Below are 22357 nucleotides of genomic sequence, written 5' to 3'. Positions count from 1 at the left end.
TCCCTTTCAAGGGGCCGTCCAGCTATGACAATAATTTGTGGGATGTATTTTCCTTTTCTCTCGCTGGAGTCTTCAAAAGCTTTACTTACACCACCGAGGATTGACTCTTCGCAGACTGGTCAAACCAAAACCTTCGCGTTAGAGCGGCTCGTGTAAGGGATAGCTACTTCGTTCGTTATTTATTATTTTCCGGTACGCTTCTCAGACATCACGATTATCATGTCCAATCGGAGTATGAGGTCCTCCGAACGATTATGAGCTGTGGAAAATGGCTGGAAGAAACCTTTCTTTCTCTTACCAATCCTTTAAGCAATTGCCTTTCTTCGATCGATTTCTGCCGAGCATTTCAGAGAAGCAAGGTTTTTAAAAAAAATAACGCTATATATTCGGAAAAATGTAAACAAATACATAGTAATTAGGGAATGTACCAAAACAATGATTTTAAAGTTAATTTTAGCAATAAAAGCCCCATCCATTCGTTTGTTGTGCTTTTTTCCCTGTAGGCAACGAACTAATTTAAACGTTTGACGTTTCCTGTCATAGCTGTCATCTGCCTGACAGCTCACCGTGACGTATTGCGTTGTTTTGATACGACAACAGCACCAGCTCGCGTAGTTCAATCGGAACAAAGCAAACTGTGCCCGTCGATCACAGCTCGAGTTGAGAACGATTTTGCGGACCATTTATCAACCGAAAGCAGCTTGCCAGCGCGCAACAAGATGGGTAAAATATTTCTCGAACACATTAACGGCCAAAAGCTGTACAACTGTGCCGCTTGCGAGACCAATCTGACCAACAAGCGCGAGCTGATCAGTACCAGATTCACTGGGGCTACAGGTTTGTATGACAAGGGGAGGGAAGGCAGGATTCCATGCTGAACCACATCCTGCCCCGTTCCAGGTCGAGCCTATCTGTTCAAGCGTGTGGTGAACATAACGTACTCCCAGGTGCAGGATCGCATCATGCTTACCGGACGTCATATGGTGCGGGACGTAATGTGCAAGCACTGCAAGGCGAAGCTGGGCTGGATGTACGAGTTTGCGACCGAGGATACACAGAAGTAAGTACCGTTTCGCCGTCGAGCTAGGGCATTGGACCTTGGAACCGCTTACATTGCTTCTTCGGTCTTCGGTCACAGGTACAAGGAGGGCCGTGTCATCCTCGAGCACGCGCTCATTACCGAATCGGAAGGTTTCCCAGATGCTTAGCGGAGACGGCGCCGTTGACGGTAGAGATGTCGGATACCGATACCAAACGCCCACACATCTGGCTCTGGTAGTCGAATCTGTCGCTCCCGGAACCGATATTTCAAATTTTCGCTATCAATTCTCTCTTCTTTTCAATACGACTTCGACTATCGGTGAGTGGTTTGGAATGGTGGTTCCGCACAATGATTAAAACGATCTTCAATTAATCATTGTTATGCACGTTCTCTTTTCTTTAAATATTCTATCATTTCCCGTATCTCCGCTCATGTTATTCTAAGGGTTGTTTGTGATCGTTCGCGCGTGCGAGTGTTCTAGGTTTAAGTTTGCACGGAACATTTATTTACCTTTTTCTTTTATATAAAACCATATACAATTGACTGAACTTTTAGCTGTAGAATTGCTAGGTTGGACTAGCTACCGATGGAGGAATATATAGCGTAAGAAGAAAAATAAATCTCAAATCGTTAAATTTTCGATTTCGATTACGGAAACATACCGAAATCCTTTGCACCGTTTTAGCTTTTTTTTTGAGGATTCGCTCTCGGTACATATGGCATAAATGTACGCAAAGCATTGCAAGGTAACGCTACCAGAATAGTTTTAACCTAATTTAATCCTCACAACTGGGACTCATTTATTATCAAATCAAATAATAAAGCTAAATGCATCACCCGGACGTGCAGCTAACAAATGGTGATGGAATCTTTATTTGCCACTAAGCTTCTGGGCCGCAGCGATCGCATTTTCGTTCGCCAACATCTGGAACTCCTGAAACCGTTGCGAGATGCGCTGGTTCATCTTGAGAAACTTTTCCATGCAGTTCAGCGCACACTTGTCCTGCAAGGGATACGAAGATTAAGTAATGGAACCGGGTGAGCAACAACAACACCAGGCACTTACCTCCTTATCGCTGACGGTGCGTCCGGTAAACTCATTCACGCAATCGATAAAGCACAGCTCGGACAGTTTGTTGTAGGAGAGCAGGAAGTCGGAAAACTGTTGTGAAAAAACACACACAAAAACATGTTGATGGTCAGGTGGATTCGGTAGAGCCGCATCAGAGAAAAACATCCCACCATTCCCATCAATACATACCGACTTGATTTGATCCTTGTTTAGCTGATCGATGGTAATTTGTGTCGCCATGCTGTTCAGATGGGTTTGCCCTTGCAGAGGTATATGTAATACCGTAGAAGCCGTACGCAACCTCTCGGGAACAATCTCACAACACGAAGAAGTGTGTTGTCAATGTAAATTGTGCCAAAAACGCGCTCTGACAGCTCTTCAGGTCAGCTGTCAAATGGGCGGAGGTGAGGAAAAATTTTTACGGCCGGAAAATTTTCATGCCCATTTGCAGAACACCCTTTTTTCCTTTGCCAGATGAATTGAATAACTCATACAACTATGGGTAAAAGACCCGAGAAGGCCCCCCCTAGAATCTTTTGTGTGCAGCACTGTGGTCTGTCATTTTTATTGCACAGTGGGATTTTTGTATGGTCATAACTCGTTTGATATAAACATTTTGCATTGTTCCTTAATACTGTTACTAAACAGCGAGTAGAGCATGATAATATACATTGTCAGAAGTGATTATTATTCTTAGTTTTCCTCCTTTTCTGAATATCTATGCAACGTTAACAAGTATCCATCGAACCAATGTTCCGTTACAGTCCGAGAACACAGTGTATGTTGTAAGCCTGATTGGTCCTAGCTAGCGTGACCAAAAATTACTACGTAGCTCCTGCAAGCCAATATAAATGGTCAGGATAGAGGAAGGGGGATTTAATCGAATAATAAGCAATATTTCATTCGACTTTATTCAACCCTTTTTGACCACGCTGAACGCACTGTGAACCTTTGGCAACGTGTACTGCGGATTGCATACCTTTAGGCGTATATCCTATAGTGCCTAACAAATTTTGTCAGGGTGGGGGCCTTCTCGAGTCTTTTACCACCTCACCTCTACTGACCTTCTCGATTTTGTTTACCTATGTTGCAATAGTTAGCCTAGCCTATGGATAGATTGTTGCGATGGGTTCCGATATTCAGGACAGGCCGTTTCGAAAAATGGCGCCGCTATCACCTCGGACCACTGGACAACATCATTGGTAACACGAATCCACATTTACGCCCTTAAACGCCACCTCTTTGGACAGAATTCGTGAGACGTTTGCGAGGAGTTCTGAGGAGTTCATGTCGGAAGGTACTTCCTCTTAGGAGTGGAAAAAGAACAACTGACTATACAAGCTGAGTATATGTATATATGAATTCATCTTACATAACTATACAAGCAACGCCTATTAGATTCCTAACTCCCGAGGTTGCTATATTCCACAACAGTTCAACCGTGAGCGTCCTTTATCTCATCCAAGTCCACAGTCAGTAGTCCATCTTGCAGTTGCGCCTACCAGGTCAAAGGTGCTCTAACAAAAACGTTTAACTGACAAAAGACAATTTATGGACCCAAAATTGGACTTTTAAGCTTAACATTTAACCTACATTTACTTACCCTACATTCCCTTCCTCGTACCTGCGTCGTCAGCACTTCGGTAACGGTGGAGCCTCGATGGTTTAAATCTATCGGTTGACAACGGCGGTGTTTCGGTCGGTTAACCATCGTCAGCGGATTACTTCAGCAGCTTACTGACCTGCTCCGATCGGTAGAATGTGGTTGTCAATCGTTGGCAGCATGTAGAACGATTGGTAGTCGATCGTCAGCAGATTGTTTGGCATAGGCGGCTTACTGGTCTTCTACGTCGATGGCTTTGGTCCGGGCGGGTTTCAGTATGTGTTGTTGGCGGCGACATGGCTGGATATGACTAGCTGGGTTGCTGCATCCCCCCACACTTGTTTGAGCTCGAGATCCGTTTAGAATAGGCTGATCTAGAGCTGATGAAGCGATGCACGGATAGTTCCTTCCTGTACACCTGATCTACTGTCTGGACTCTAGTTTATAGTTTAGAGCAAAAACCATATTCTGTAAAAGATCGATGAGAAGTCCTCCGTGTTGAGACCTTGCTGCCTGATGGCTTCATCATCCGCTGAGCATCTTCGCCACCTTTACTACGACAGCAGCTCACCCCCTTAGTCCAGAAGTTGTTTCGATGCCCTACTATATCTAGGTAATACTTGCAACCCGAGTCCATCCACGAGTCTTTCCTACGATTCTCGCCTGAATCGCGGAATGCTTCGCCAGTGGCTGATCAAAAGCTGTGCTGAGCCGATATTAGGGACCTAGCTCCCGAATGCAATGGACCTCATGGAAAGGGTCCCACATGAAGAACCTCTCGCTGAGAATTACCCGTCAGATACAGAGATCGATGGACAAAATCAAACAAAAACCGAGGTAACGCTCCGACGAACGCAATTTCTCTGACGACTTTTGTTTTCAGAAAACAGAACAACATGCATTTGCTTTACTTCTTTTTTTTTAATACTTTGTTTAAAATTAAATACTAGCGCCCATTTGTTTTTCCCCCTGTCGGCGAGTTACTTTAACGCACCTTTACTTCAAACTGGTCTCTTGTGTGGTTTGCTATTTCGCATGGGGGAGAGATGCATCATCGATGTTATCTAGCTCTACACCTATATATATATATATATACGCACTTCTACCAACGATCTCGAGGATTACCTTCAAACGAGGAAACAAAACTGATACAGAGATTTCCCTTGTGACACACACACACACACAACCGACATGGCAGCATGGGGACCGTTTGAAGTGATTTGAAGTTGAGTTTTTCTGCTGTTGTTGGAATCTTCCCTTAGCAAATAAGTGATACGAAACGCTAGAAGACCATCTCATATCTGTTACAATTTCTATACGTAAGTCAGGTTTCTCTCTTACACTTTATTAAGGTCCGTGATGTGTGTGTGTGTGTGTAGAAAAGAGTAACGCGACCCCATTCCTAGCGCATACAGCAATCGTGCATCGCTTCCGTTCTTCGGCACACACCTGCGGAAGGATCGTTTGCAGAGGAAGGATATGAGATTGCAATACATGGTGGCTAAACCTTAACACACACTACTATACTTCCTTCGTACCCCGTGATTTAGCGCTACAAAATAGGGAGTGTCGCATCTCTTCCATGTGACGACTCACCGCCATCGTCTGCTCCGTGTCACTTCAGTCGTATTCAGTGGGTATATTACATGACAACGCGTTTAACATTACACCAAACACGCGATGACCTGCCGCTAAACTGCTCCCGTTGAAAGGCTTACCACAGTGGTTAGGTTTTGTGAACATGCCCTGGTGCTTTAATTTTTTACAACATTTGCTTTGTTCTCATGCACACACGCTCGGTAATATACATGTACAGCCGGTTGTCCGCTCACTAGCTCGCTGTGTACTCTGCTACTCTTCTCGTCCGTCCTGCTCCGTGAATTTCTGCTCACAACTTAACCTAAACATATTTACAGGCTTGTCCGATGAAATCAACCCCACGTACGTACGCATCATTTGCTTTGCCCTTTTGGTGCCCACTGCACCACCGTACATGCTGCCGTGTGTTAGGCTTCCTGATTTTGTGTCCACACACAGATCGCTGGTACGCACTCCTTGTGGTGGTAGTGATCGGTGGACTAGAAAATGGTTATTGGCTAGTGGTGATGCCTATAAAACCAGCTCAGGTGTAAGTATGTAGCAAGGTAGGTCATGCAGCAAGTGTCCACATGTTTATAACAAGGCGCTGATCGTGATAGCGCTGTACAGCTTCGTGTTGGGTAGTGAGCTCCAGTGCTACCGGGAGGCCTCTTCGCCCTCAGTGAGTGAGGCGAGCTACCGGGAGGCTTCACCTCTCACTCATGTTAGTGAGCAGTCGCCCTCTCCTCTTTACAAAGAGCTAAAAGTCCCAACACTGTGTACAAAGCTGTTATCTCGCGGATTGATTGAAGCATGAGGAGACTTGTTCGATGAGCTCGAAGCAACACTGCAATTACTTATAAATTATATTGCTGCACAAACGTAAATCGATTCTCGGGACCAATTAAACGTTCGTTCAACAACCTTTTTTGTGATGAGGTATAGAGTTACAAAAGCCTCCCAAACTAATTGGAAAAGGGTTTAAAACATCAAGCCGTTCAGTCGTTGCATTGCTACGTTACAAAACACAGTCAAGTCACAGTCAAATGAGTCATTTGTGGTGCAAATAGAATAAAACATTAAGCAACGCAACAGGCCCGAATGAATGGCGACTAGCAAAACAGAAACGTGTTCAGTCAGTCAGTTTTCTTGTTTACAGCCTACAGTCACCATCCGCCAATCCGCCGTTCTCTAGTCCGTTTTGGAAATAAATTCACCATTCAACCACCACAAACCGCAGAGAGTGACAAAGGATAAGATTCTCCCTCGATTCTTCAAGTTGTTAGAAAAGAAAGTAAAACACTTGCAATGATAAGGCTTTCTTCGGCGCATCTGCTGCTGCTGCTGCAAAGCATTTCTTCTACCCCTTGCCGGATCTTTCCTACTACTCGCAAAACGTGGCTGCGGCAGCAGTAGGGTCGGCGGTACCGGCGGTTGTACCGGGCCGTACGACACCGGACGCTTCACAGCCATCCAGTTGACCGAGATAGTCAATCGCTTCCTTGGTTTGCCGCTTGTGTGCAGTACTCTCGGCGTCCGCCTGGTATGTTGGGAGAGAGAGAGAGAGAGTGTGTTAGTAGCTCAAGCTTGTCCTCTCACCGAATTTCGCCGGATGCTTACGTTGGTCGTCAGGTTCAGGAACTCGTAGTACCGGGTAAGTGCGGCGACCATACGCTTGAAGTTGTTGTTTTTCAAATGCATCCGCGCAACCTGCTCGTAGCCCGGTTCGCCCATCACCAGCTGACAGATCAGCATGCACACGTGACTGCCCATGTACGTGTGCTCCATATGATGTTCCGCTTTTTGAATCACTAAAGGAAAGGAGGAAGCATTTAGTATGTCCGTATAAAATGCTGCTTTAGCTGCTTAACGATAGTAAGTTTAAACTTACACTTTGTTTCCGCATCCTCAGCATCAACCGTTCGCGCCGGAGTTTCCAATATAGCGTTCGTTTTCGCTTCCGCATGACTGTAATGTACAACAAATATGACAAAACAGCACGAGATTAACACTCCCTTACTACGCTCGCATTGCGCACGCTCGTCTCACCTAGCCATCTCTTCCTGCTGCTCAAAGTACTCGACCAGCGCCTTAATACCGCCGCGCTTCGTTTCGCTGTCCGTGTAGCTCAGCACCTGCTGGCAGTTGTGTTGGCTCGGGCGGGCAAGATGCAGCAGCAGCGTTAGTGCCAACAGATGCAGATCGAACACGCACCGCTGCGGGACGTACTCGGAAATGCGCAGCAACAGATGCATCGTGATGTTGATCACATCCGGTTGCTTTCCCACGAGATGGGCTCCTTGGGCTAAAAAAACGGATAAGAAACATTTTGTATCATTCATAAGCATTTGCAGTGTAGTTTGGATAATGTTTAGTAAAGTTTTGTTGTTTCAATTTAAACCCTGTACTGTACTATAGTTGTCGTTGTTTTCTCCCTAATCCTACAAGATCGAGCTGTCCCATTCGCTGAAGAGATAGTCGGAAACTATCAGAGAGGACGGAAAATCAACCACGGACCAGATCTTCACGATGCGGCAAATCTTGGAGAAGATGGCGGAGCAGCAGCTCCACTCCTACCATCTCTTCATTGATTTTAAAGCCGCCTATGACAGCATAGCCAGGGTAAAATTGTACGACGCAATGAGCTCTTTTGGAATCCCGGCCAAGCTTACCAGGCTTGTACGAATGACAATGGCCAACATCACATGCCAGGTGAAGGTGAACCACCAAGGGCCTGCGCCAGGGAGATGGGCTTGTCTGTCTCCTTTTCAACCTGGCGCTAGAGAGAGCCATCCGCGACTCGGAGGTGGAAACTTCGGGGATCATCTTCTATAAGTCAATCCAGAGTCCTGGCATTCGCTGATAACATAGACATCATTGGTTTGAGGCTCTCCTATGTAGCAGAAGAGCTCTCCTATGAACGAGGCAAGGCCCAAAATGATGGTGGCACCACCAGCGGTCCTGCTAACAAACACTGATTTACGCAGGGGTGATGTACAGAGAGGTGACCGCACCTTCGAAGTCGTCCAAAACTTCACCTATCTGGGGTCAAAAGTCAGCCAACCGACAACAACATTGATGTTGAGTTACGCGCAAGGGTGCTGGCTGCCAACCGGTCATACTACAGTCTGAGGAAACTTCTCCACTCTAAATCAGTAGTTGATTAAGGTATTTGGAGGGCCCGAGCGGAATGGCAGTTGAGTCCCCTCTAATTTTATATTAAAGGGAAGCAACAGGACTTCCCTCGCGGACGAGGCCCCCTAACCGACGAGCCGCTCCCTCCGCTCCTAGGTTGATCCGCCACTGCTCTAAATACCTGTTGCGATGGACGAAGCTGGGATTGTACAGAACATTTATAGTCCCAGTACTCACATGGACTCTGTCCAAAACTGACGAAGCCCTATTAGCCGCGTTCGAGAGGAAGATGCTCAGAAGGATTTTTGTCTTCGTATGTGTGGAAGGACAATGGAGGAGCCGCTCCATTCGACGCCGGCGCTATACTGTGAGCGGTATCGAGGATTGTTGCAGCCGGCCAAGACCGTGAAGAGGTTGTAGCTAGTGTTGGGTAAAGTGCTAGTGTGCGCACAGTGCGCACAGCACACCTTACTGTGCGCACAGTAAAGCACAGCGCTCGAAGTGTGCGCACTGTGCTCGCCTCAAGCACTGTACGATCTGTGCTCACCTCAAGCGCTGCTCCGCACTTTGACTATCAGGCCACTAGTTTTTTGAGAATAACTCAAAAAGTTGAAGAGATAGACGATCATGATGTTCTACAAAGTTGTTGGGAATAAAAAACGCATCCTTTCATACATTATTTGGATAATTTTATGCAGGCTTCGTTCCGTTCCGTGACAATTAGGCCATCTGCTTACTTCAATCGTACACCAACACTGCAATATATCAAACACTAACACTAACAATCCCAACAACAAATTTGTGACGTCATAAAATGCGGTAAACAAAATTGACCCATTCGTTACTTACTATCGATACAATTATGGATAATTTTTGGAGCAAAGTCAAAAAGTTATCCATAATTGGCACGACTCACCACGTGTTGCAGTGCGTGAAAGGATGAGTTTTTTTATTCCGAACAACTTTGTAGAACATCGTGTTCGTCTATCTCTTCAACTTTTTGAGTTATTCTCAAAAAACTAGTGGCCTGATAGTCAAAGTGCGGAGCAGCGCTTGAGGCGAGCACAGTGCGCACAGTGCGCACAGCACACCTTGGTGTGAGTGCGTGTGCGCACAGCACACTGAATTTTGCTACTTTACCCAACACTAGTTGTAGCGCCTGATAAGTAGGCAAGTGCGTACACGACAGGACCAGGGTTCAAATCAAGACCGCCTGCCCGTACGCAGGGCTGACTACTTTGCTACGGGTAGAATCAAGTCACAGAGAGCCAGACATGGCAGGCCGAGACCTTTCGAGGTTGTAGTGCCAAGAAAGAAGAAGAAGAAGAAGATAGTTGTTCTTGTCTGCGATTAGTCTCAGGAAATCATCCAATTAGAAACATCCAAATACCTTAACAGCCGATGTCACAATTAATTTAAAATAACATAGATTTTTCCGTCCTTTTTTTAACTCAAAACCCTTTTTTAACGAACGAAAATTGTGCTTTCCGTTGAACACAGCACAGAAGAGGGAACATTTTTCGAACTCGCTTTTCCGTTTGCGCGTTCCCTTTTCCGCTTTTCCTATCATCGATTTTTAAACGTCTGATTGAGCCAAACGGTAGGTAAGTCATAATACCAAAGTGACATTTTACCGAGGTTAGAAAAGACGTTTGACTGTCACAATAGGACCTACAGGCTCTCAAAAAAGCACTGTCTCAGCATAGCAGGGCATTTTAGTTGGTATAGAAACGACTCTCTGAATAGTACAGCGTGCATATCTCATCTAGTTCATGCCAAAGCTCCGCGACGAACATCAATCCATTTTGATGAGTCTATTAAGCTATCTTCTTCGTCTCAGCTTTGCTGTGCGTGTAGTGCAAAATTTGTTCGCGGTGATAGTAAGGTGTTGCTAACTCACCTTCATCGTTGAATGCGTGCGTCAGTGTGATGAGCATATGCAGCATCGGTTGCAGCAGCTCGCGTAACAGCACGCCGATGCTTTCCTTTGGTGTCGCGTCGTCCGTCGGATAGTGCATCAGATCCCGATCCACCTGCCGGTACAACCGTACCAATATCTGCACCAGCAGTCCGCCCCGGTGCTCCAGCAGAAACCGTTGATTCTGGAAGTTGAACAGGCTGACGTTGTTCAGCACCCGCAGGCAGCGCTCGATCTTGCGCAGCTTCGCCACATCCTGCTCGGTCCAGTCGCTCGCCCGGCCCGGTACCTGTTCGTAGCATTCGGCAACCGTCTTGATCAGATGCTCGATGCCGCCCAAATTGCGCAGCTCATCCTTGAACCATTCGCCGGCCCGCTGCGACGTGAGCGAGAGCAGTGATTCCATTGCCAGCGAGCCGGCCGTCACGCGGTCCGTGTCGATGTGTTTGCCCTTCCCGGCGCCCTTGATCTCTTCGCACAGTTCCTTCACCCGCTGGCGGTTCTTCTGCAGCTGGCCCTGCTGTTGCTGGGCCGTACCGTCCAGCTTGTGGTCCGTGTCGAGCAGGTTCAGCATCAGCTCGAGCGAATCCCGGTCCAGATCCATGTTGAGTTTGTCCTGCGAAAACACGTACATGATGGCGGCTGTGCATAGACCCAGGCTCGGATCCTCGTGGGCGTCGGACAGGGCGCGGAAAAAGCGTGTCACCACACCGTGCGCCCGTACGTGCATCTTGAACGCCGGCTTCATGCACTTGGTTGCTAGCTGCAATGCGGACAGGCAGCGGGTCGAGATCGGATTGTCGGGGTGCAGTGCGCTCAGGATGTAGTCGACATCGTCGTCCATTTCCTGAAACTCGCCAATCTCCTGCATCTGGTGCGAGTTCTTCACGTTACGTACGATCGTGTAGAATGGTTTCGCTTGGCGCGTCCTGCCACCCGCACCACCGTACTCATCGTCGCCCCCGTTCGGCTCGTCGCCGAACGCGTCCGCTACGCCACCGTCGTACTCGTCCCCAGCGTTCACCTGCATCCTATTGTGATGGTGGTAATGCACGGAACCGAAACCGGCCCCACCTCCACCGCCCACGCTGCCACCACCCATACCGATCCCTACGCCTTGCCCGGTCGATCCACCCGCACCGGTTGCATTCGAACACGGAGCGAATGTTTTCAACCGTTTCGAACGAGGTGGCATCGCGGCGGGACCATCGTTATCGAAGAAGTTGCCATCGTAATCTAGCTGAGCTGCGCTAGATATACCCGCTCCACCTGACGCTGACCCTACCAGCCCTGCACTGCCACCTTCCAGATCAGCGCCCTCCATACCCTCCATACCACAGCCTCCGTCCGACGTGTAGCATAAGCTTGTCAGATCGACCGCCGTTTTGCCACTACCGACGCCACCGACCGTGCCCGACGCATTGCTGCCGGCTACCGTTCCACCCGATCCGGCCAAGCTGTTAGCAGTGTCGGCGTTGGTACCGACCGCACCACCCCCACCACCACCAGCAATGATCGCACCCTGTTCGTCGCGATCCATCATCATACCGTTGCCGTGGTCGTTGTCCCATTTGTGTTTGTAGACGTGCCGCTTCTTCGTGTCGGTGGCACCGTCCGATGAGCCCACCATTGGTCGGCTCTTGAAGATGGTGCCCTTTTTCTGCAGCACCAAGCGCATCGGGGGCGGTGGTCCGGCTACCGGCGGTTGTGGCTGTACCACTGCCGCTGGAGCTAAGGTCACTTCCTGTGGTAAGGGTGTTGGTGACGTTCGTGTCGTGGTAGTACAAGACGTTACCTGCAGCTCTGCTGCCATCGAATTACCGTTCTGCAGTAAGGACATTGGCTGGTCCTGGTCGCACTCACCGCCAGCAGCACCGCTGCTGCTGTCAATTTTCGACCCAGCCGATGTGTCCTCGGTCACACCGGTGGAGGACGCTTCGCCGAGATAGTCGGGCGGGATCACGTTCTTCTTGCGCCGGCTATACTGCCGTGCAGCGTTCAGTTTATGTCCAGCAGCAGCCGCTTCCGAAGCGATCGCACTGCTGACAACAGCCGATGGGGCTTCCGTCGTGGTCGGCACAACGGTTTGTAGATTCAACACCGTCTCTAGCTGCGTAGGGGATGGATTGGCCGGTGGTGTTTCCGTCATGATTTGCTCTTCCCCCGTATCGTCGCGTATCGCCAATGGTTCCGGCTGTTTCCGGGTACGCTTCTCACTCACCGCGCTTCCCCGGACCACATTGTTGTTATTGTTGCTGGCGGCCGCAGCAGCCGAACGATTACGCCCGGTTCGGCCAACGCGCAGCAGTAGCTGCTTGGCGGGTGACGATTGTGAATCCTGCTCGTGCGATTGCGTCGGCGGCTGTTCGTCGACCAGGTTGCTGCTGTGCTTCATTTTGTTCCGTGTCACGCGCGCACCGTGTGTGACATTTTTCAGATTCAACTTCAGCACTTCTACCCGCTCGACGCTGCTGGGCTGCGGTTGTTGCTGGGGCTGAAACAGATCAGCCGGTGGCACTGCCTCCGACACGAACGCAGCGGACGGTGCTGCGGTACAGGAAGCGAGCGAAAGCGTCGAGGCTACCACAGTCGCACGGGAAGGTTGATGGTGGGCGGCTGCCGCCTGTTGCTGCTGTTGATTGTTATCCTGCGTGTTCTCGCTCTCGGAGTAAACGTCGGACGGTGGTGCCGCCGCCGTGGAGCTGTTTTGCGACAGCTCCAAATCACTGCCACAGTCGCTCGATCCCCGGCTGTGAATGATTTGGCAGTCTTCGCCCGGGGCCAGCGTATGCTTCGGTGTGTTATTGTCCGACGATGCGCTGCCTAGTATGGAGCTTTGCGAATCGAAATCATCACCACCGGACAGGGAGGATAGCGTACGGAACACTTCGTACGTATCGGTACCGGGCAATGGGAAGCTCGGACGTGTTAAGGTAGGCACGCTGACCGGCTTCTCCCTCGACACGGTAGAGGACGACACCGGCTGGACCGTGGTGGCGGCGGTGGTAGTCGTAATAACAGCGGAATTCTGCTGATGCTGCTGCTCACCGTCCGAATTGTCCGCCTTGCTGCGCTTCGACGACAGATGCGACGATCGGGCTTTCTCACGTTCGATGGCACGCTTCTTGAAGTTGTACTTGCTACTACTCTTCGTTCCCTTGCCGCCGCCGCTGCTGTTGGGTGTCGTGGAACCGGCCCCACCGCCACTGCTGCTGCTGCTCGTGGTACTGCTGATCAGTGGTTTGCCACCGAGCGATATCTTTATCTTTAACTCCGATTTCGGCACCGGCACTGGCTGCACCTCGGTCGGTGTCGTGTCACCACCTTCGCCACTGGATGCTGGTGGGGGTGGTGGTGGTGGTGGTGGTGGTGTAGCATGCGAAAATGTTTCACCAGGAGCGTTATACTGATGGGGATACTGCTTAAGATAGTCTACCGCGTTGTCTAGGTTGGTGGTAGTTGGTCCTTGCTCTGCTAGCAGCGTCCGTGGCGGCAAGTTACCGTCGTAATCTTCGTCATCATCTTCCGGTTGCTGTTCGGGCTGTTGCTCCTGCTGTTGCTGGTTATAATGCTGGTGATTGGTTGTGGTCGTCGGTGGTGTGCTATTGTTTGTCGAAACCTCTTCACTATCGGTGCTAATCAGCATCGACGTACCCTGCGAAAGAGATCAGATAACGCACGTCAGTTGTGAAACATTTTACTGCCGGCAATATATTGTACGACTAGATGGTTGCTGGTATATTGTACGACTAGAGAAATGCTGGCAACAAATGTCTATTGTAGCGTAGTCATAGTATCTAGCGTATAGTCTCTTAACAAACAGTACTAAGTCACAGCCAGGTGCGGCCCGGTCCACTTGGCTTCTTACTCTGGCTCAGTCAGCAGATTAGACATGTTAGAGGGCCTTTCATTCTGTTTAGGACCCTAATCCAAGAACCTTGATCCGATGGGCATGGAATCAAGGAGTCTGGCGCTTCTACAACCATAAGGCAAGACATCAAACGCTACAACGTTGTTGCTAATGGTAAAAGTCATTCAAAACAACCACTCTCAAACTAGTTTTGTGTTTGCTTGATGTTGTTCGATGGTGTTTTGTACTGCCGAGCGCATGTAGGCCGTTTGTGCGTGTTGGTTCGTCGCTGTGTGAGAGCACTAGCATGACGTTTCAGCACACAACTAGGTCGAACAATACGCGGGTATAGGTGTATACGTGTGTCGCTTTCCACCGTGCAGGCAGGCATTTGCCGATATGGCGGGGAAATGTTACCGCCTCTGCCCGACTTCCTGCCGCCATCTTTTATCACGGAAGCAAAGCGCACGGTTTCCTGCACCAGGATGCAGGACAATTGCGGTGAACATCTGCTCGCCGTTCGATACACATCCTCGCACACACTCGCACACCAACACTGCACAACGCATCGAACGGCGTAGGAAATAAGCAGATCAGCACACGCAGAAGCCACCACCGAGCAGTGGTAGTAGGTCATGTGTGCAATCGCTCACCTCGCGACATGACACAGTTGTATGTAGCGTTTGTTCTAATTTTTCATAACATAAAACCACACTCTAACGGGCTGCTTTCTTTTGGAGCCGCAGGCGCACCACCGTACACACTTACCCACCACTAGCCTAGCAATCCGATGTGCCCTTCGCCATCTTTTCTTCGCTCGATAAATGGGCACAACATCAAAAAAGGGCAAGATAAAGCAAAAGCGCGGGCAAACTGTCTAACACAGGTACACACACAGAGAGAGGCAATTCCGAGATGGTAAAGGCACTTGGTTCGACGGTTGAAATGCGGTTCGAAAATCGAAACATAGGCGTACCCAACAGAAGAAACAAAATCCCTAGATTGAGCGGTGTGTGTGTGTGTGTGTGTGTGCGCACCGAGAGCAGAAGGTCTTAACGCACTGAACGAACAAATAAGAATACACACGGCGGTCCGAAACCGATGAATGGAAACGTTACACTTTTCAAACACACATACATACATACAAGCGCCACAACACCGTTCCACGCGTTGCACACCGGTAAGACCACACATACAAACAGGCGGGCGCGCTCGATGGTGAACCAAAGCACGCATCGAAGCAGTCTTCACCAAAACGGATAGCTATAACACACACCTTATACGTATACGCGCCTTTTAATGCACTTGCCGTTGTATTTGTGCATCTTTTTAGGTGTATAGAAAGCAATCGAAGAAATGCAGGGTTTTACATTACTGTGTGTGCCGATGAATTGGTCATGGTAAACTGCACTTGGATTTGGGATAAATTTGGCTAAAGTCTGAACAGATGCCAACCCCCCCGCCACCCACTCACGGCACTCACTTTTCGCTACTGGTAAGGTAAAATTTAGGTAAAAGTTAAGCAAAAGTGTTAAAAATGGTTGTAATAATGATTTTTAATAATAATATGTAATAAATAAATAAATAATTATAGCAAAAAAGCCTCAAAAAGATACACTTTTGCGTAACTCAGTTATAAAAATGAGTGCCCGTGAGTGGAGGGGAGGGGGGATGAATTTTGATCGATTTAATATCACTTTCACTTTGCAAAACTTATCCTCGCGCTTTGTGACGGACGAAGCTGGAACTTTATAGGCACATCCATCGTTACTGTCCTTACAAAACACAATGAACATTGGGATGAGATAACTGTCCTGAGAATCCCGCATAGTCGTACCCGAGGGGCAAATATGTGTAAAAAGACAATGCTACAACTATGTGGGATATGAGCAGTACGATGATTTCACAATTATGGACTGGGTCATGACCAGCTAGACGACACAGCCCTGAAAGTCCGTTAAGGCCGTCCACATGGACAGAGAAGTTGCTGTAGTTCAACATCCAGGTGGAGTGATGGCGTTGTTGCGTCCGACAGAAAGGTTGGGATTATTAGGGGACTTCTGAGCTAGGCCGTAGACCGCAAGGCGAATAAAGCGCCTGATAAGAAAGTATACTATGACTTGCAGTATTTTTATACCGATGAGACCCTAACTGATACATGTAACTGTTTTTCTTTTGTCCGTTTAACAGATTGAAGAATAATGGCGAAATGTATGCATGATGCAAAGTCAGATCGATAAACCCAAAGTAAAAAGAAAGCTAATAGAACTATAGTTTTTAAAACGTTTTAGAGAACCTTATAGATATGTGAAGAACCTAAAGGCTAAGAAATAAAACGAAAAAAGAGCTTGGAAAACTACTGTTTTCGTCTCGATTTAGTGGCGTCTTTACACAGAGGTCAGATATTTTTACAGGCGATGGTCTGGGGCGGATCTCTAGATCTTGGAACATCTCTCGCTATTTTTGTTGTGTAATTACAGAGATCCAATGACATTTTGTTATCTAACAATGGTTGTTCCATTCTTCGATTGGAAATAGGGCTCGAAAGATTCAACTATAATCTCATCGATGTGTACATCGACCATAGACTTATATTATCGGTAAAGATCGATACTAACTTACTTCACCGAATGCAAAATAGTAAAAAAGCATAATTTTCAAAAACCTTAGTTATTTTTTTTTTGTTGTAAATTAAGAATAGAAAAAAAATCAAATTTTGCTATCTTAACCATCTTTAAATAGACACACATCGAGTCATTTGTGTATGGTACACTATCACAACAGTAAAACCCTGCAAACATAAAACAACAGACGGAGCCCATGTGCCAGTTCTGTTCGAATTGTATGAAAGAAGCCATAGGAAACTAACTCTATAAAACAACCTAAAATAAACCATTTTCAGCTGCTAACTTACATGCGAGTTCAGTAATTCACTTGAAACGATAGAAAAAGGCAATTTTATGTGAAGTATTTACCTTGGATATACGTAGCAAAATGGGCCGATGTTCGCTTGGCGATGGCAGCGGCGTGGTGACGGTTGTACTAGGTTTAGCGCCATATCTTCCCTCACCACCGGAATGGTAACCACCTGCCGGGGACGAAGAAGAAGAAACCGGTCGTTGCACCATCGGATGGTACGGTGCAGCAGCGTTCGGTACTGGCGAGTCCTGATGGAACTGTTGTACTTGCTGCTGCTGGTCGAGCACACCGGCAAACGAAGGATCGGCCGGCGGTGCCAGGATGCCGTATTCCGGCGTACTTAAAGGCGCACTTTGATGGTGGTTGTTGGTGACGGTTGTCCGGCCCACTACCGACCGTTCGTAGTCATTACTATCCTCGTCCTCATTATAGTTGACCACCCGGTTGCGTATGCGGGACGAGTTACGTTTCGGTTGCTCCTGTTCCAGTTCCCCTGCGGTCGGGTCCTTTTTGTTTTTCTTGGTGCGCTTTTCTTTTTTCTCTTTTTTCGGCGCTTTACCAGCGGCAGGTTTCCGGGCAGGCGTAGCAGCGGGATCGAGCGATGGTTCGACGGAGGCAACCGTGGCAGCAGTGGCTACCGATTTCTTTTTCCGGCCAGATTTCTTCTCTTTCGTCACCGGGATCGTGTTTAGCAGTTGTTGCTGTTGCTGCTGTAACACGTAACCCATACCATCACCGACAGGACCACCGGGAAGCAGACCCACGTTCGCTGATTGTGGGCCGGTTGGAGAGAACTGTGGGGTTGCGGCAGCAGCCGACAGTGGCTGGTAGAACTGTTGCTGCTGTGGTGGTGTCGTGGTGACGTTTGCCTGATTCCATGGATCGGACGTGCCGGCACCATAACCGTGGCCACCGGCATTGGCCCCGTACGGTGAGTGATCGAGATGTTCGTTCGGAACCGGTGGTGGAGGTGGTGGCGGAGGTATGATGTTGCGGCTTTTGAAGAATTTACGCGGTCGCACTGTCTCGGTATTGTTAGAACCGAGCAGATTGACGACGCTGTCCGGCGAGTCGCCGGTCCCGAGATCCAGCCCGGTGGCATCTTTTAACTCAACGTTATTGTATTCCGCAACTGTAGAAAAAAAAACAGGGATGTAGAGTAAAGTAGCAAATTAGTAATAGGCCACTAATTCATCTGCGTTCAACAAAGTCGTGAATATTAGCATGTAATTGCTATACTACTGCTATTTGCGCCGTATAATTACACCTTTGTCTAACATAGTTATTGCTTATAAATTTGATGTCGAAGTCACCAATTGTTGTTTAGAAGGTCCCAGATATATAAGGATATATTGAAGACTGACTATCCAACTACGTGGTAGCATTAAGTCTAGTAAGCCAGAAATGGCAGCCATGGCCGAAGAGGTCGTTAGGCCAAAAATAGAGAGTGAGAGTGATATTAGCAATGATTTTCGTCTAAAGCCTTAAATTGTTTTAAGCCTTAAATAGCATTCAAAATTGGACTTCGGTATCATAACTTCAACTTCTGGACTTTATACCTCCAAAACAGCCCTGCATGCAACCGCATCTAAGCTACTTGACGATACACTTACCATAACTTCGACTGCGTATTGAGGTAAAGCTTGTAATGCCCCATCGGCCCACCAGACCTGCCGAACGGCGTGGGGCAGGACAGTTCTCTTTCCGACGTTCTTTTAACAGTGATTCCAGGGGTACGACAACACCCTGGGTTTTGTTCCACTTCGACATGGCAACAGTATGTGGTGCTACGATTCGATCGTTAACCGTGTACGCGCCAAACACTTTTCAACTTGCTTCCCGGTACAGGGTCTTCCCCCATTACCTGTTATATCATTACAGAGCGTACAGTGCACTGTTGTCTTTTGTTTGTTTCACAGTTTTAATAATCTTTTGCATGGCATTTCTCTTTAGTGAACTGATGCGCTATCGTAACACAGGCTGCACGTGATTCATTGTAAGAAGCTTTCGACAGACCGTGTGGCGGTCTCTACACGGCAGAACTGGTAAAGATTCCGTACGTAAGATTGACTATCCCGGGTAAGGGTGCCAACTAAGTCAGGAAACCTGCAACGCCAATCGCAAGTTAGTTTATATTTGAGGACTCATCCACTGCGTTTCTTTTGGGGCGATTTTTTTTTTCTGTTAATTAAACCTAAAATGAAAGAAAGAAAGAATAACATTAGAATTGTTGTTCAAGCACATGGAAGAATGGTTCAAGAAAGTATCAGGTTCTCTAGCATAATTATATGATACATATCCCACTCTCACACCGTTTTAAACACTGATTGATGATTGAACCGGAAATCGGTTCGGTTGATTGACGGTGAATGAAGTTCCGATACTTGCAGGGTGGGTTTGTGGTAACAGTGGCAGTTTGCTGTTATAAAGACAGACCGGCATTCAAATCTCATTCAGAGTTTGTTTGAGGTTTTGGACGTAGCACTGCACTTCACTATCCAACTAAGGGGTAAATTAAGTCAAGGAAGCCAGATGTGACAGACCAAGGCCTTCTGAGATTGTAGTGCCGAAGAAGACTAAGAAGCTCCAACTGCCTTTTTGATAGCGTCAGGGGTAGTAGCTGATGGGGTTGATTGCAGAACAGGGATGTTGTTCCTGAACTAGTTTTTTCACGATTCTTGCACTTGCAGTTTACCATCACATCAGGCTTTTTTTTTTTTTTTTACTTAAAATGCATCAATTTATCGCACCAGAAACGCAAAAACGCACCAGAACACACACACACACATACATACTGGCTTGCGTTGAAAGGCCGGAAATATTTTTATCTGAACGACTTCGCAGATGAGCGGGTGGTCGGTTCTTTCTTTCGATTTCTTTCTTGGGCTTAACGCGAATAATGCCGCAGATCTGGCGGTCCCCCACAGGTCCCCGCGCGACGTACGCACACAACTACAGGAATTATATGTATAAAAATACATGTATGCACGGAAGCGGATGATGATGCTAACTGATGTGTGTCTCTCGAGAGCACGTCTGACTGTCAAAAGTCGCACCGGAACACCGACCTCGGAACACGTTCGAGAGGAGGTTTGGTTGCTTTTTTTTTTTGATTTGGTAAATCTTGATCGTGTTCGAGAGTTACACCGTGTACCCGGCCTTCCCAACACATCATCCATCATCCTATTGGGACCTGGTCGAAACATAAAACTTATATGTGCAACTAAAACTATAAACAAGAAGAAAACAACAGGGATCAAATGCAGCATTGCAGCTAGAGCGAAACAAGGGACGATGTTGATCCTGCTCCTTCCTGCGCACACACACGGGCTGGCCAGCATGCATGAAGAAAACAGAAATATTGCTATTGCAATGGTTAAATGTGCTCTTTCTTCACCGCTAGCTTCCAGTGGATTAAGAGCGTGCATCTGTGTGTGTGTGCGTTTTATGATACCTCGGGATATAAGGTTTTATAGCGTCCGGGACCTGGTTTTAAACCGCGGTTTGCTTGCAAAAATAAATTCCCTACCCGGCTGGCGAGAAGAAAAACTGGCTTAACCATAAACCCCCCCCCCCTCCCTCCCTTTCCAACAGAAACGTTCTTTCTCTTTTGCCCGGTGTCCTGAAGCCGTGTTGCTGGCTGGCTGCCTGCCTGGAGAGCTAACCGGACAGCCCCGGACGAAACCCGACCGAAACGGGTTTTCGTGTATGCGTGCGCGGGTCTGCGGGGGTTTTTTGGGGGAAGGGGTTGAGAGGGGAACCAACCTTCGCGTCTTCGAAAAGAACGCGTCCACGAGAAGAATAGCAACATTTTACAGGGTTGCTGCATCTGCGTTTTCGGGGAGGGGAGATGAAATTTTGTGCAGCCGGGAAGAGTTGTAGTAACCCTGTTGCAAGGATGATTTCTTGAAAGAAAACACGAATTCTGTATAAGCGCGTTTTAACTGCACTCGCTAGACGCACACACACACACACAACCGGAACGGCGCATTCCACTTGCAGCAACCGTGAGACAGTGAAATGAGCTTCTTGAGGCACACCGCGGAAGCGTAAGAAGGCAGTGGGAGGGATGACGAGCCCTCCGCCCGGGCGGGGGTGTTATGCCCATAGAAAGGAAAGAAGAAAAAAAAATAAAACAAAAATAAAGGTACCGAAACTCGGAATCCACTAATAATGGCTGCGTCCGCTGGATCACCACGGCCGGATGGACGGATTATTGGAACGCTTGGTGCGGTCCAACGCTATCACCGTATCATAATTGCGAGAGCAATGAGAGAGAAAAGGAAAGGGAAGGAAAATAAAGTAATAATAAATCAGCAATCACACACCTTCCACGCTTACACAGCTGAAATGCAAGGGAGTATGTTTTTCTTTTTGTTTTTCTCCCTCGCCCTCCCGTGGAAAGATAAACGCCACCCCTGCAACCCCACACCACAGCAAATTCGCTACGGGGCTTTGGGGAGAGAAAATGTCAGACGAATATAAACAATGTCGGGAAAGCAATCTCCCCCGAATTTTCCTTTCGTGAAAATACGCGAGTTGCATGCGGTGTAGAGTTTTTGAGCTAATTGTTTATTAGATGAATCTGTAATTTTTACCACAGGAAAAACACGCACACATACGCACATAACGCAGGCAGCATCGGTCGCCGCTGCTGGGTGAAAGAAATGGGTACGGTAGGGGGATGGGGGGATGGCAGCTTCTAAATTTACCTTTTCCTCCTTCACAGCCTGCCTACTGTTCCGTTCATCTTCCCCCTTTTTTTTGTTCTTTGAGGGAAGACCTGGAGCGTTTTCGGTGAACGGGACGCCAATGGACAAACCCACCCCCGAACAGGATAATCCGGACGCACAATTTTACTCACTCACTCACTCGAGATCTCGGGCTTTTCTTCGCGATGCTGGTTTTTCGACACCATTTCTCAGGGGGGGGGCACGGTCGGTCGCAACAAAACAAGCACTACACAAATCACGGCTCACGGCAGTAGCACCCGATCACGGTTCGATTGTGCCGTGCTGGTGGCACATACACACGCACCCACACACAAGCACACGGTTCGCGTACGCGCAAAAACCTTTCCGATTTCGGTGAAGCTTGTACACCCGTCCGGGCGACGTCTCGTTTGCGTTTTACGAGTTTGCGATAGTGCGTGCGTGCGAGAGAACAAAAACATTGACCAGCGGGCTCTGTGTGTACGCGGTCGCGCTGTATACGCAGGCACCACACGGACCCGTTGCACT

General features: G+C 48.1%; 3 protein-coding genes and 1 long non-coding RNA gene across 6 annotated transcripts; 2 read left to right on the top strand and 2 right to left on the bottom strand.

The window, feature by feature from the left end:
• The first annotated feature begins 575 nt into the window (after positions 1-575).
• LOC118508131 (protein yippee) lies at positions 576-1704 on the top strand. Of its 2 annotated transcripts, XR_004905741.1 has the most exons (4): positions 576-837; positions 901-1060; positions 1139-1360; positions 1487-1671. XR_004905741.1 is itself a non-coding variant. In XM_036047641.1 (3 exons), exons 1-3 carry the CDS (start codon positions 720-722, stop codon positions 1206-1208), a joined length of 348 nt encoding a protein of 115 aa, XP_035903534.1. In that variant the 5' UTR covers positions 576-719; the 3' UTR covers positions 1209-1704. The 2 variants fall into 2 exon arrangements, 1 of the variants encoding a protein (XP_035903534.1); XM_036047641.1 differs by having other exon boundaries at positions 1139-1704.
• Positions 1705-1803: 99 nt separating this feature from the next.
• LOC118508144 (mitochondrial import inner membrane translocase subunit Tim9) lies at positions 1804-2594 on the bottom strand. Its single transcript, XM_036047675.1, has 3 exons — positions 2304-2594; positions 2109-2204; positions 1804-2045 (listed from the first exon to the last, which is right to left on the bottom strand). Exons 1-3 carry the CDS (start codon positions 2352-2354, stop codon positions 1914-1916), a joined length of 279 nt encoding a protein of 92 aa, XP_035903568.1. The 5' UTR covers positions 2355-2594; the 3' UTR covers positions 1804-1913.
• A 2424-nt stretch (positions 2595-5018) lies between these two features.
• Positions 5019-22357, bottom strand: LOC118507445 (protein wings apart-like). Of its 2 annotated transcripts, none has more exons than XM_036045934.1 (8): positions 21830-22357; positions 18731-19311; positions 17174-18249; positions 10331-14003; positions 7345-7600; positions 7187-7263; positions 6916-7106; positions 5019-6835 (listed from the first exon to the last, which is right to left on the bottom strand). In XM_036045934.1, exons 2-8 carry the CDS (start codon positions 18885-18887, stop codon positions 6680-6682), a joined length of 5586 nt encoding a protein of 1861 aa, XP_035901827.1. In that variant the 5' UTR covers positions 18888-19311; positions 21830-22357; the 3' UTR covers positions 5019-6679. The 2 variants fall into 2 exon arrangements, with proteins under 2 accessions (XP_035901827.1, XP_035901833.1); XM_036045940.1 differs by lacking the exon at positions 21830-22357 and adding an exon at positions 19430-19886.
• Positions 14010-15060, top strand: LOC118508199. Its single transcript, XR_004905749.1, has 2 exons — positions 14010-14870; positions 14945-15060. It is a non-coding gene; the product is annotated as an uncharacterized LOC118508199 (long non-coding RNA).

The sequence above is a fragment of the Anopheles stephensi genome, chromosome X (genome assembly GCF_013141755.1).
Source record: "Anopheles stephensi strain Indian chromosome X, UCI_ANSTEP_V1.0, whole genome shotgun sequence".
Classification (NCBI taxonomy): domain Eukaryota; kingdom Metazoa; phylum Arthropoda; class Insecta; order Diptera; family Culicidae; genus Anopheles; species Anopheles stephensi.
Note: the sequence above shows the minus strand (reverse complement) of the source record. Positions and strands in the feature narration are given on the sequence as shown.